At 42.6% G+C, this 12,133-nt stretch overlaps 1 protein-coding gene across 2 annotated transcripts; it reads right to left on the bottom strand.

The window, feature by feature from the left end:
- Positions 1–239: 239 nt before the first annotated feature.
- On the bottom strand, positions 240–7,387 carry LOC123137033 (V-type proton ATPase subunit B 2). 2 transcript variants are annotated; one of them, XM_044556575.1, is made up of 15 exons: positions 7,186–7,387; positions 6,769–6,842; positions 6,142–6,197; positions 5,927–6,025; positions 5,692–5,751; positions 5,267–5,378; positions 4,889–5,097; positions 4,234–4,362; positions 3,942–4,079; positions 1,662–1,812; positions 1,325–1,407; positions 1,142–1,189; positions 998–1,051; positions 829–912; positions 240–752 (listed from the first exon to the last, which is right to left on the bottom strand). In XM_044556575.1, exons 2-15 carry the CDS (start codon positions 6,824–6,826, stop codon positions 567–569), a joined length of 1,467 nt encoding a protein of 488 aa, XP_044412510.1. In that variant the 5' UTR covers positions 6,827–6,842; positions 7,186–7,387; the 3' UTR covers positions 240–566. The 2 variants fall into 2 exon arrangements, with proteins under 2 accessions (XP_044412510.1, XP_044412511.1); XM_044556576.1 differs by having other exon boundaries at positions 7,046–7,238.
- Between the last annotated feature and the right edge of the window lie 4,746 nt (positions 7,388–12,133).

A 12,133-nucleotide genomic window follows, 5' to 3' on the forward strand; every position in this document is an offset into this window, starting at 1 on the left:
TTTTTCATTTGTTGCTCGAGTAGGTTGTTCTCGTATTTACTTGGAAATTTTGAATTTTTGTAAGATGGGTGCATCAGCTGCACTTAGTGTATGTTTCCCAAGATACACTCTCATTGTTCACATGTCAACCTATTTATGAGGTGACATTTGTTAGCAACTCCATTGAGTATGATTAGTTGTTACCATGAGTCACCAAACAAACATGCAATTTCTTGTATCAATCAATTTACTTAGAATCCTTAACAAAGAACAAATCAATATTGTTTACATTTTCCAGAAGTCCAAAAATGTATAACCAACATCTTCGGGCATGTACGCGCCTACGGCTTTTCAGTTTTGCTGCACAATACAGGGAAATGAAACCAGAAAGAGGTCTAGCTTGTGAACGGAGGCTACATGGAATTACAAAGCTGCCAGTGCACAAGACATGTGGGGTACAACTTGTGCATACAGACTGGAAAGAATAGGATCTGACTATATAACGTAGCAAAATGATACAAGTTTGGATTCTTCTCTTATTCAAGCTGTTCATCATGAAAAAAATGAATTTTTATGAACAAAATGGATCAATGGGTGGCATCTCTGCTGTAGAACTGATCCAAGGTCTTCGCAGGAATACGGTGGAGAAGTTCACGGGGGAATATGCGTAGCAATGTCCATGCCAGATCAAGTGACTGAAAAATGTTCCGAGTATCATATGCTCCTTGCGCTACAAATTTCCTCTCAAACTTGTCGAGGAATTCTAAATAGAGCTGCACGATGAGAATCATATCATTAGTTTTGTACTAAAAGATAATCGATGCACAACTAAATTAACTAGCAACAGACCAGGTCCTCAGATGAAAGAGCCTCCTCTCCGACAACTGCTTTCATGGCTTGAACATCCTTCCCAATGGCGTAGTTGGCATACAGCTGAACAGAAGGTCATGTTAGCCCATCAACAGATATCACAAGGTGAATGAGACATAAAAATGATCTCAAATGCTCAAACGAATACCTGATTGGACACATCTGAATGATCCCGGCGTGTCATACCTTCACCAATAGCACTCTGCACGTAAAGAATTATGATATAATTCTCCATGTGATCCCAAACTAAGAAACACTAAATACCACAAATTTTGACTAGCTACAAAAGTACCTTCATCAGACGAGAAAGAGATGGCAGGACGTTGATGGGTGGGTATATCTGAGAAAGCAACACAATACTTCCGTTAATCCGTTAGATAATAAAAAGGAAATCCCTCACAATCATGTATTGAAGGAACAATCAATGCTTATAACAGGAGGAAAAGCAACGACAAAAAAGAACATGCAAGTGCACCTGTCTATTATGAAGCTGTCTGTCAATATATATCTGCCCTTCGGTAATGTATCCCGTAAGATCAGGAGTTGGATGAGTGATATCTGTTGAGGAAACGAACAAAAGGTCAGGCATGACACTGCGATCTGCCGGGAAGCAAGACTACTAATCCACTGGGTAGACATCAAACAACATTGAGGCAGCGGATACTTAGATTTCTAGTTTTTTTCCCACCTGATAGAGTTCTAGTTAAGTGGATTTCTAATGGATAGGGTGCAAAAAAAAGAGGCTTCCTCGAATGGAAATAATGTAGGATTAAAGATAATAACTCTAGCAATGCAACTGGTCCGTTGCTTACCATCATTAGGCATTGTAAGAATAGGAATTTGAGTAATTGATCCTTTTCTTCCCTCGATACGCCCAGCTCGCTCATATATGGTGGCCAGATCAGTATACATATACCCAGGATAACCACGCCTACCAGGTACCTCTTCTCGTGCTGCTGAGACCTAAACATAAATAAAATTCACATGTAATTAAGAAAATCAAAATCGTTGAGTCTTCGACCATATGCAAAAGATGACGGATGACACTGTCCTGAAAGGCCGCGTATCAAGTGAAAACTTGATTTCAGTGAAAATCTGGAAACTTGGATCCCACCCCGTTGGATCTGTAGCGAACGGCATCTACTCAAGGGCGGAGCTCCCACCAGCAACTTAAACGCACATTAGCACAAAACCCCCTCCTTCCAAGTAATGTTGTCAGGTTTTTGAGCATTGGCTTATCCTCTGTCGTTCCTATCCCGTAGCGAAATAGCCATGGCGGCGACGTCGGCGCGCCCCACGCCGGATGGCTACCGAGGGGAGGCGCCACAGCCAGCGCTGCCAAATGCGGCGGCACGTCCATGCACCACGCCGACTCCCCTTGGCGGGGACAGCTCCTGTGGCGCGGCGGCCACAGACAGCGCTCCCAACGGCGGCGGTGCAGCCACGCACCACGTTGAAGCTCCCATCGGCGGGGAGGGCTCGCGAGGTGAGGTGACTACAGCAGGCGGGGGTCATAGTTGTGGCGGTGCAGGCGCTGAAGCTCACCTCGAGATGGGGTCCCAACACTCGAGCGGCGCCGTGGTCGTGTCCTGTATGTGTATGTAGGGAGCCGGTCCCGCAAAAGTGTGCTGCAATTTTCATGTAAATTCCGTGTAGGTAGTATCTGATTCAGTGTGAAGTTGTAGCTCCTCCTAATTCTTGATGTACAGAATTTTCTCCCTGACTTTTGCTCCTCCTTTGTAAACTTGTAGCTGAATGTTGGTGTATTACCACTCAAGATTCAACGGGATTTTTTGCTTTAGTTCATATATGACTAATGGAGTGACTTGTTTGTACAGATCTGAATAATGATGGAAACACCATTGCAACTAGCTACTCCCTCCGTCCGAAAAAGCTTGTCTCTCAAATGGATGTATCTAGCACCAAGTTAGTGCTAGATACATCATTTGAGGAACAAACTTGGGACAAGCTTTTTCGGATGGAGGGAGTACGTGATTACACTTTCTAGTAATAAGTACAGAAGAAAGTAAGAACTGAAAATGCAGTAAGCATCAGAAGGTTACATGCTTGCAGCAAAGAGCAGTACATATTCCTGAAATGCAGTAAGCATAAAAAAGCTTGCAGGCTTTCAGCAAATAGCAGTTTCTATTCCTAAAAGATCACAAGCATACTCTGCATAATGGGTTGTTTCATTTCTACAGGAGAAAAGAAATAGTGAATGCGAGAGTTTAACGGCCAGTTCTTTGCATAAAATGTAAATAAGTTTGCTGATTGTTACCAATTCTCTTCAGATGAAACATTTGCTACAATTTAGATTGACAATACAAACACTAGAAAATTCTCAAACTTCAACATTCAGAGATACAGAAATCTCAAAAGCTCATACCACATAAATTCCATGCCCTCAATAGGTCAAAAGATAACAGTGAAGCTCTGAATTTCATCTTGTTCTACACAAAAACTAAAAGCACCGGCTTGCCTCAAATCAAATAGGAGGGGGGGTCAGGGGACCGAATAGAGGCATGGCCATCAAGATCGAAGGGTAGAGGTGAGGAGTACTCCAAAGAGTCAGTCACGGCCTGCATAGGGCGAGCCGCAGCCGACGGCAGCCCCGTCGCGATCAGCGAAAGGCAAGTCATGGTGCCAGACGTGACCAGTGGAGGGAGACTCGCAGCCGATGGAGAGCCCATCGAGGTCGGTGGGGGGCAAGTCGCTGCCGACGGAGGTCTCGTTGCAGCCGGCGTATGGCAAGGGCTAGCCGGTGGTTGAGGCTCCATCGTGACGCATAACAGGATTGAAGACGAATCCATCTCACGAACAGTCAAGGGCTATGGCCCTAGATGGCGAATAGGAGAGGGGGTTTTGTGCTAATGTGTGTTTAAGTTGCTGGTGGGAGCTCTGCCTTTGAGCAGATGCCGTTCACTACAGATCTAACGGGGTGGGATCCAAGTTTCCAGATTTTCACTGAAATCAAGTTTTCACTTGATACTACGTCGTCCTGAAAAGACATTCTACTCAAAGAACAAATAACTGAACAGATTGAAGCTCACAGAATATGATGAGATAAGAAAATCATAGAGAAAACACGCTACCTCACGAAGTGCATCGGCATATGAGCTCATATCTGTCAGAATCACAAGAACATGCTTCCCACATTCATATGCCAAATATTCAGCAGTCGTTAGGGCAATTCGAGGAGTGATAATACGCTCAATAGTGGGGTCATTTGCCTGCGAAACAATCAAGACAAGGGATTCAGGTTTCATGGTATGCTTTCTTAGTATTGCTCGGGTCAAATATATTGAACACAACTACAACCTCAAAGATCTGATTTGCACATTCTAATAACAAATTCACCAAAAAAATAGCAAAATCAAATTTTACCAAATTCAGGAAAAGTGTGACCCGCTCCATCGAACCATTTTCTTCGAAGTCACGCTTGAAAAATTGTGCCGTTTCCATGTTTACTCCCATAGCAGCAAACACAATTGCGAAATTGTCTTCTTCACCTCCCTAATATAAACCATAGCAAGATGAGTAGAAGAAACACCAATCTGCAGACAAAATAACAAAACCAAAACTTTCGGCATGGTTGCTTTACACAGTATGAGAGCAATCCATAACTTTGCAGCTCTTTGTATAATTTCCAGAGACCTATTCAACAGGTAATAAGTCTAACTCTACCCCGCAAACAGTCGGTCTTCCCCTCGCCAGAAAGTTAAAAAAAGTCACAGAAGTCAGAGAACTATTATAACTACACATATATTTTATGAAGGATGCAACTTGCAAGCTCAGTGCAAAGAATATGATGCTCAGGAACATAAGATTGACTGCGTGCTTAGTTAAGTGATTGTCCGTAAACACCCTTATGTTAGTTGTCAATGGCGCAAGCAAGAGAAACTTATTATAACTACCCACACATTCTATGAAGGATGCAGCTCAGTGCAAAGAAAATGATGCTCAGGAAACTGAGATTGACTTCATGCATTGGTAGGCCAATGTCCGTAACCACCCCTGCTATAAAGGATATGTCCATTACCTCTGCTGCATGCTTGCTTTGCTCCAACCTTTTAACGAGGCCAGCTTGACGACAAATTTGAGCAGCAATTTCATTATGAGGAAGTCCAGCAGCAGAGAAAAGAGGAATTTTTTGCCCTCGAGCAATCGAGTTCATGACATCAATGGTGGATATTCCTGTTTGAATCATCTCTTCTGGATAGGTTCTCTCACTTGGGTTGATAGAACTTCCTGGGATAATATCAGCCATCTCTCAGATATTATAAGGTTACCATAAGTTGAGATGGAGCCTTCCACAAAGAATAGATTATTTAACTCATCTCCAGTTCTCCTAAGAAGTGTCCATGCCACTTGTCTACCCTAAGCATAAGAAAGTTTACGATAACATGAAATAACTCACCAGAAATATCCAAGTAAGCCTCGGGCAATATAGGGGGGCCATTATCAATAGGTTTTCCAGAACCATTAAAAATGCGTCCAAGCATATCAAGTGAGACAGGAGTTTTCAAAACCTGTAACACAAAACGGTGTCATATACTCATATGCAAAGAAATAAAGTGGTGAAGTTGAGACGAGTCAACGAAGCCTCATTCGAAAAATAAAGTTATTCAGCAGGAAGACGTTTAATATCACTAAATGTTCATGCCTAGCATTTTCTGGGTTCAGTTTCCATGTCCAACTTTAAGATGGCTGATGTCATTTATTGTTCATGCTGAAATTGTATAGCTATAGTTTGATGATCTGGGTATTATTGCATAGAAAGAAATAAAGCATTTAATGATTGAACGACAAAGAATCAGAAGCAAAGATGTGAATAACAGGTACCTCGCCTGTGAACTGCACAGTAGTATACTTGTTGTCTATCCCTGAAGTACCTTCAAATACCTTAAGAGGCAGGCAGCTCAGTATCCAAAAAGGTCAAGTACCATGTAACCAAATATAGTTTAATGCATTGGATCCCTAAGCAAACTATGTAAAAAATCAGATCAAATGCAGCATCGTGTAAAACTCAATTGGCATTCTTCAATCAAGAGAATATGGTCCATAGAAAGGAAACAACCTGCACAACAGCTTTTTCACCATCAACTTCGAGGACTTGACCACGACGAGTGGTGCCATCTCCCAATCGGATGTTCACAATCTCCTGATACTTTGGGCCCTAAATAAGGTTTATACAGGGAAAAATTACTGAGTGTGAGAATGGCTATTTGATCCAACCATAATTTCGGTAACATTAGCAGCTATAGCTATATAGAGAAGAATGACAAATCATACCTTTACTTTGTCCAAAATAACCAATGGCCCTGCCACACCGGAGACAGTCCTATACTCTGCATGACAAGCAGAACTTCATTATCATCTTTGCTATGTCACCCAAATGGGTTTTCAAAAAGGACTAACGATTTCCTAAAAAAACTATATAGACTAATGCGAAAGATAGGAAGCAACACCGGCGGGGGGTGCTAGATAGGCCACACCGAGTGTAAGTACAACTAGTGTGAAACTATGGGAGAAAAGCAAAGATACAACGGAAAAAGGCAAGGACCTCAGGACCATGGTTCAGGAGAACATTGCCGATACTGATTTGCAGCACATTCCTGTCAGGATCAAGAATAAACGAACAGGACAACCTTTACTGCCTGCCAGCATATTTACTTTAAAATTTGATAAAATCTCAGTTTCATCGGGTCGAAAAAACATCTCAGTTTCATCAAATGAGTGCACTCTAGCAGCATGCCAATCGTTCGGCATCTATTATCTTTATATGCCCAGCAGAGCACTAATGTAGCAAACCTATCCGTTCGCCATTGGAGTAACACAAGAAAGCTAAACAATCTAGGCTGTAATTCTCAAGAGCAATATACAAACCACAAGCTTCGGTTTGCCTTGGTCAAGACTTACCTATGCCAATCTCCAATGTGCCCTCCTCCATCTCGGCGCCATCCTTCGCCAGACCCATGCTGGCGACGAACAACCTGCAGGAAATGGCAACATCAAGGAAACCGTCCAAAGAAACAAAGGAGGAAGAAAGTGACCACGAGAGGCCATAGGACCAATCTAGACCGATGGATCACTCCAATCAACACCGCCGCATCAAACGCGCCAGCCCCACTAAAATTGCACTCTCCTAAATGCCTGAATAAGAAAAGGCTTGCAATATTTCCCGCTTGAACTCTACCAGCAGATCTGGGCTCTCGGTCGGATCTTGGTCCAGGATCCGAGGATGGGAACAAACACAGCACAAGGATCAACCAATTCTCCCCGGATTGGGCGCTAGTTGGCTGGGATTTGAGCGGGTTCAGTCGCGAGGAGACGCACCTTGGGTCGGGTTGGCAGCAGAGAGGTAACGAGATGGAGAACGAGAGGGAGAGGAAGACAGAGACGTGGCTAGGAAGTGGTGGAGACGACGACACGAGCGGAGGAAGAAGGCTAACGAAATTAAACACCAGAGCCCAAATTGAAAGGAAAAAAATTAGCACGGTGCAATCACCTCACTACACATATAACACACGTATAACACCCTATCTCTATAAACAAGTTTGACGTACTGAGACAACACATCATCTTGATGCAAGTTAAAATTATTATAAATATACATATATAAATACATATATATCTATTTTGCGCTAAACTATGCATGAGCTCATCGCTCCGGCCATTACAGGTGAATGAAGAAAGAAATTTAATCCACTTGCAAATCCCCTCAAGGTACTAATGGATGGTAATAGAACCAACTAGTACCAAATTTACTATCAAGAATCAATCAGAAATTGAGTTGTAAGGAAGTCTGTCATTTTTCTATAAAATTTTATAGTGTTCACTATCAAATCTCCTTCTTGTAGTAGTGGGTGGTAAAACGATTTATCATTTTTACCACTAAGCACCAAGTGTATTACCATCAAAAGTCAACCTAAAAATGAGTCATAGCACAGCGGAGCATCTTTACTTTTAAATACATAGTGTTTTATTATCAAATCTCATGCTTGATTTGAGTTGTAAAATATATTTTTAGTAGTTTAAAATGGTTTTACTACAAGTTCTTTGTTGTTTATGATTAAATTAGGTAAAGTACAACTTGTAAGAGTAAGTATTACCATCATATACATGCAAACTACAAGCAAGCTAGGGCTGAGGGTTGCATCATAAAGAGTTGAACACCATAACCATAAGGTGTTGTCCTTTTACGGGCAATCGTAAGGTTTTCAAGAAGGTGGTGGTCGGGTGCAAGAGCTAGTAACCAAGTTAATTTTAGATAAGTTGTAAGGTAATTTTAAGATTTAAGAGAAGGTGTTTGGCGGGAATTTATTTATTTAGGACAGTATAACTGAGTCTAAAGTGAGCTCTCTCATCAATTTGAGTTTCTGGTCGTCCATTTTTATGATTTGGACGTTTCTGGCCGTCTGATCTCCTGTGTAGCCATCTCTCCCGAAACTGGCCCAGCTGTCGTATGGGATGCTGCTCCGGAGGCCGAAATGGAGCTCTCTGGTAAACTGGGTCGTCGCCCAGCCCATTCCAGCCCACTTGCGCTTTGGGCCATCAATGAGCCCTCTCACACTCCCGACAACCAGATCGATTTCCTAAAAAAAGTAGAAGACAACCAGATCGATCCCGTCGCTCTGACTCGAAAAAAAAAAGGATCCCGTCGACCTGGTCACTGCGGTGGCTGCGGCTAACTTCCATCGACCTGGGATGGCTAACCCAACTAGATTGGAGGAGGGGAGGTCGATCCAGCCGACTTGCTAAGAGAGACCGAGACCGGGTGATGCGAGCAACAAGGGGATCGGTCGATCCAATCTCCACGAGCGATTTAATGTCCAGGGAGAAAGGAGGGGATTCAGCATACGCGATTCAGGCCGATGCCTCGTCTGATCGAAACTGCTCCACCAAGATTTCAAGATGCAATTATTGTTCAGTTTCTGTTCATACATTCATGGCGGATGGTGGTATGTGTATATATGTTGCCTCCCCTACCACTGTTCACTCAATGACTCAACGTTTCCACTCTGGCAGCAAAGCCTCCATGATGCTTGGATAGGTTTCCCTATATTTCTTTTCAGTTCATATGCAATTCATTCTTCCACCAACTAATTGTCTTGTCTTGATGCCCTCTTATTATTCTAAAACAGTTACATATAGATGATATTCATGTTGGATGTGGTCAACTAATTTAGGCAGATATCGGAGCTTCGCAATCTGTTTATTTAACTTTTGCAGGGCCAGGTGATGATAGAGTTCTTCAGCGTGAACGTGAACCTGGTGTTCTGGGTACGGATGGTGAAGCCGGTAACTGCCACACGACCAACAACCCGAGAAAGTGAACCAGAGGCTCCTATTGGGGACGTTACAAGACCTACGATCATATTACAGTCTCTTCTTCGTCATCGTAAGTATGACTTCACACATCCTAAAAGGATCAAGAAGAGGTGTCTAGAGGGGAGGGGGTGATTAGACCCTCAACAAATAAAGGTGGCAGTTTTTAAGTTTTTCAAGTTGAGGTGGTAGATTAACACAACTTCAAGCATACACAATACAATCCAAGCAAGCATGTAAAGAGTATATGAGTAGCGGAAAGTAAAGCATGCAACTTGCAAGAAAGTAAAGGGATGGGATTGGAGTGTGCAAACGCAATTGGAGACACGGAGTTTGTTGGCATGGTTCCGATAGGTGGTGCTATTGTACATCCACGTTAATGGAGACTTCAACCCACGAAGGGTAACAGTTGCACGAGTCCACGGAGGGCTCCATCCACGAAGGGTCCACGAAGAAGCAACCTTGTCTATCCCACCATGGCCATCACCCACGAAGGACTTGCCTCACTAGGGTAGATCTTCACGAAGTAGGCGATCTCCTTGCCCTTACAAACTCCTTGGTTCAACTCCACAATCTTGACAGAGGGTCCCAAATGACACCTAACCAATCTAGGAGACACCACTCTCCAAAAGGTAATAGACGGTATGTTGATGAAGAGCTCCTTGCTCTTGTGCTTCAAATGATAGTCTCCTCAACACTCAACTCTCTCTTATAGATTTGGCTATGGTGGAAAGATGATTTGAGTGGAAAGCAACTTGGGGAAAGCTAGAGATCAAGGTTCTTGTGGTTGGAAGAATGTCTTGGTCTCAACACATGAGTAGGTGGTTCTTTCTCAGAAAATCAATGTTGGAAGTGTAGGCACGTTCTGATGGCTCTCCTCTCGAATGAAGAGTGGGTGGAGGGGTATATATAGCCTCCACACAAAATCTAACAGTTACACACGTAAAACTCGGCCAGACTGATTCAGGTCAAAAATATGAACGTTAGGATTTTCGGTGGGACCGACAAGGTCAACTCGATGGGACCGATGTGCAGGGGTTAGGGTTAACCTCAACTCGGTTTGACATATTACTCAAACTTGGTGAGACCGATTTTGGTAATAAGCAAACTAAGTCATGGTCAAGCAAACTCGATGGGACCGACTAAACAAACTCGGTGAGACCAAAATTGTTGCAAAAGGTCACAGAGAATTTGCAAGTCCATCTCGGTGAGACCGAACTGATTAGGGTTTGGTAGTGGTTGTATCAGATGAACTCGATGGCGTCGGATAGGTCAAATTGGTGGGGTCGAGTTTGACTTTTAGGTTTAGGACGTATGTGGATGTGAGAAAGTGGCTGAGGGTTTTGGAGCATATCACTAAGCACTTTGAGCAAGCAAGCCATTAAGCAACACCTCATCCCCTTTTAATAGTATTGACTTTCCTATGGACTTAATGTGATCTTGGATCACTAAAATGAAAATGTAGAGTCTTGAGCTTTTGCCAATATTTGTCCTTAGCATCTTGAAGGGGTTCCACATCCTCTTGTCCATGTCCATGCCACTCCAATGTTGAACTTATCTGAAATATACTAGGTACAAGTATTAGTCCAACAAGAGATATGTTGACATTAATTACCAAAATCACCCAGGGAGCACTTGTGCTTTCACATCCCTACAGTAATAATAATATGCGTCCCAAACAAAATATGTAGGAAGAACATGAATAGTAGTAGATATGTGACTACGATGTGTCAAAAGCACTGTCAATTTTTTAAAAAACGAGTCCCTCCACAATCCTCCTTAGATACTGTCTCTTCCTGTGTCCATTTCATTTCTTACTACTATCATTAAGTGAAATTTGTAGCTAGAATTGCCTAGGTATTATAATTCATGTTTTAGCTGTGGTTTATACTTGGCCATGTTCAGAACTTTCTGGAGATAGAAGCAGAGTATGTTTAAGAAACCACAAAGCCAAAACAAGAGCGAACATGATTCCAAATGTGCCAGTTCCAAACACTTGGACGTTGAACAATAGCAGAAGAACGAGGATTGAAACAATTAAACAGAAATCTGCCAAAAAAGATGAAGGAGATAATTATGTTCTTATGGCTTTGGAAAGTAGGATTATATGAAGAGATGGTTTAATATGTCACCGATTATCTAATGGTAAGACATAAGCAGACTTGCGATATTCATGAAGGGCATAAAATAATGCCAAACCTCTATCAAATACAGCAACTTGACCCTGGGTAGACCGCTGACAGCAGACATGACTTAAACACAACAAAACAAGAGAGGAGGGTCAACAATAATGCATTCTCGAGGTGATCGGTAGAAGAAACAAGGACAAAATAGTGTGGATTGACATTGTGAAGATGACATCTTCAATCACCATGGAAGTCCCCATCAGAACCAAGAAAAGAAGAATGGTTTTGAAGACTGGCTTCTTTTCTAGGCAGTCTTTCACAAACAGAGCACATTCAAGCTTAGGAGTAGGTAACTTAAGCATATAGCAAAAAATATCTTCATCAACACCTGCTCTGTAACAGGCTAACTTTTTCATACCTACAGATCAACGAATATAATGCAAATGTGCCCCTGCGAACCATGTGACGCCCCCGATTCAATCGCACACTAATCATGCACGCAAATGTGTACGATCAAGATCAAGGAATCACGGAAAGATATCACAACACAACTCTAAAAGTAAAATAAGTCATACAAGCATCATATGACAAGCCAGGGGCCTCGAGGGCTCGAATACAAGTGCTCGATCATAAACGAGTCAGCGGAAGCAACAATATCTGAGTGCAGACATAAGTTAAACAAGTTGCCATAAGATGGCTAGCACAAACTAGGATACAGATCGAAAGAGGCACAGGCCTCCTGCCTGGGATCCTCCTAAACTACTCCTGGTCGTCGTCAGCGGCCTGCACGTAGTAGTAGACACCTCCAGTGTAGTAGGAGTCATCGTTGA

Source organism: Triticum aestivum, chromosome 6B (assembly GCF_018294505.1).
Source record: "Triticum aestivum cultivar Chinese Spring chromosome 6B, IWGSC CS RefSeq v2.1, whole genome shotgun sequence".
Taxonomy (NCBI): Eukaryota; Viridiplantae; Streptophyta; class Magnoliopsida; order Poales; family Poaceae; genus Triticum; species Triticum aestivum.

Coding starts and splice junctions, on each gene's coding strand:
- LOC123137033 (XM_044556575.1), bottom strand. CDS start 6,826: ATGGGTCTGGCGAAGGATGGCGCCGAGATGGAGGAGGGCACATTGGAG. Junction 6,026..6,141: donor TTATTTTGGACAAAGTAAAG/GTATGATTTGTC, acceptor AACCTTATTTAG/GGCCCAAAGTATCAGGAGAT. Junction 1,813..3,941: donor ATGCCGATGCACTTCGTGAG/GTAGCGTGTTTT, acceptor ATTTATGTTTAG/GTCTCAGCAGCACGAGAAGA.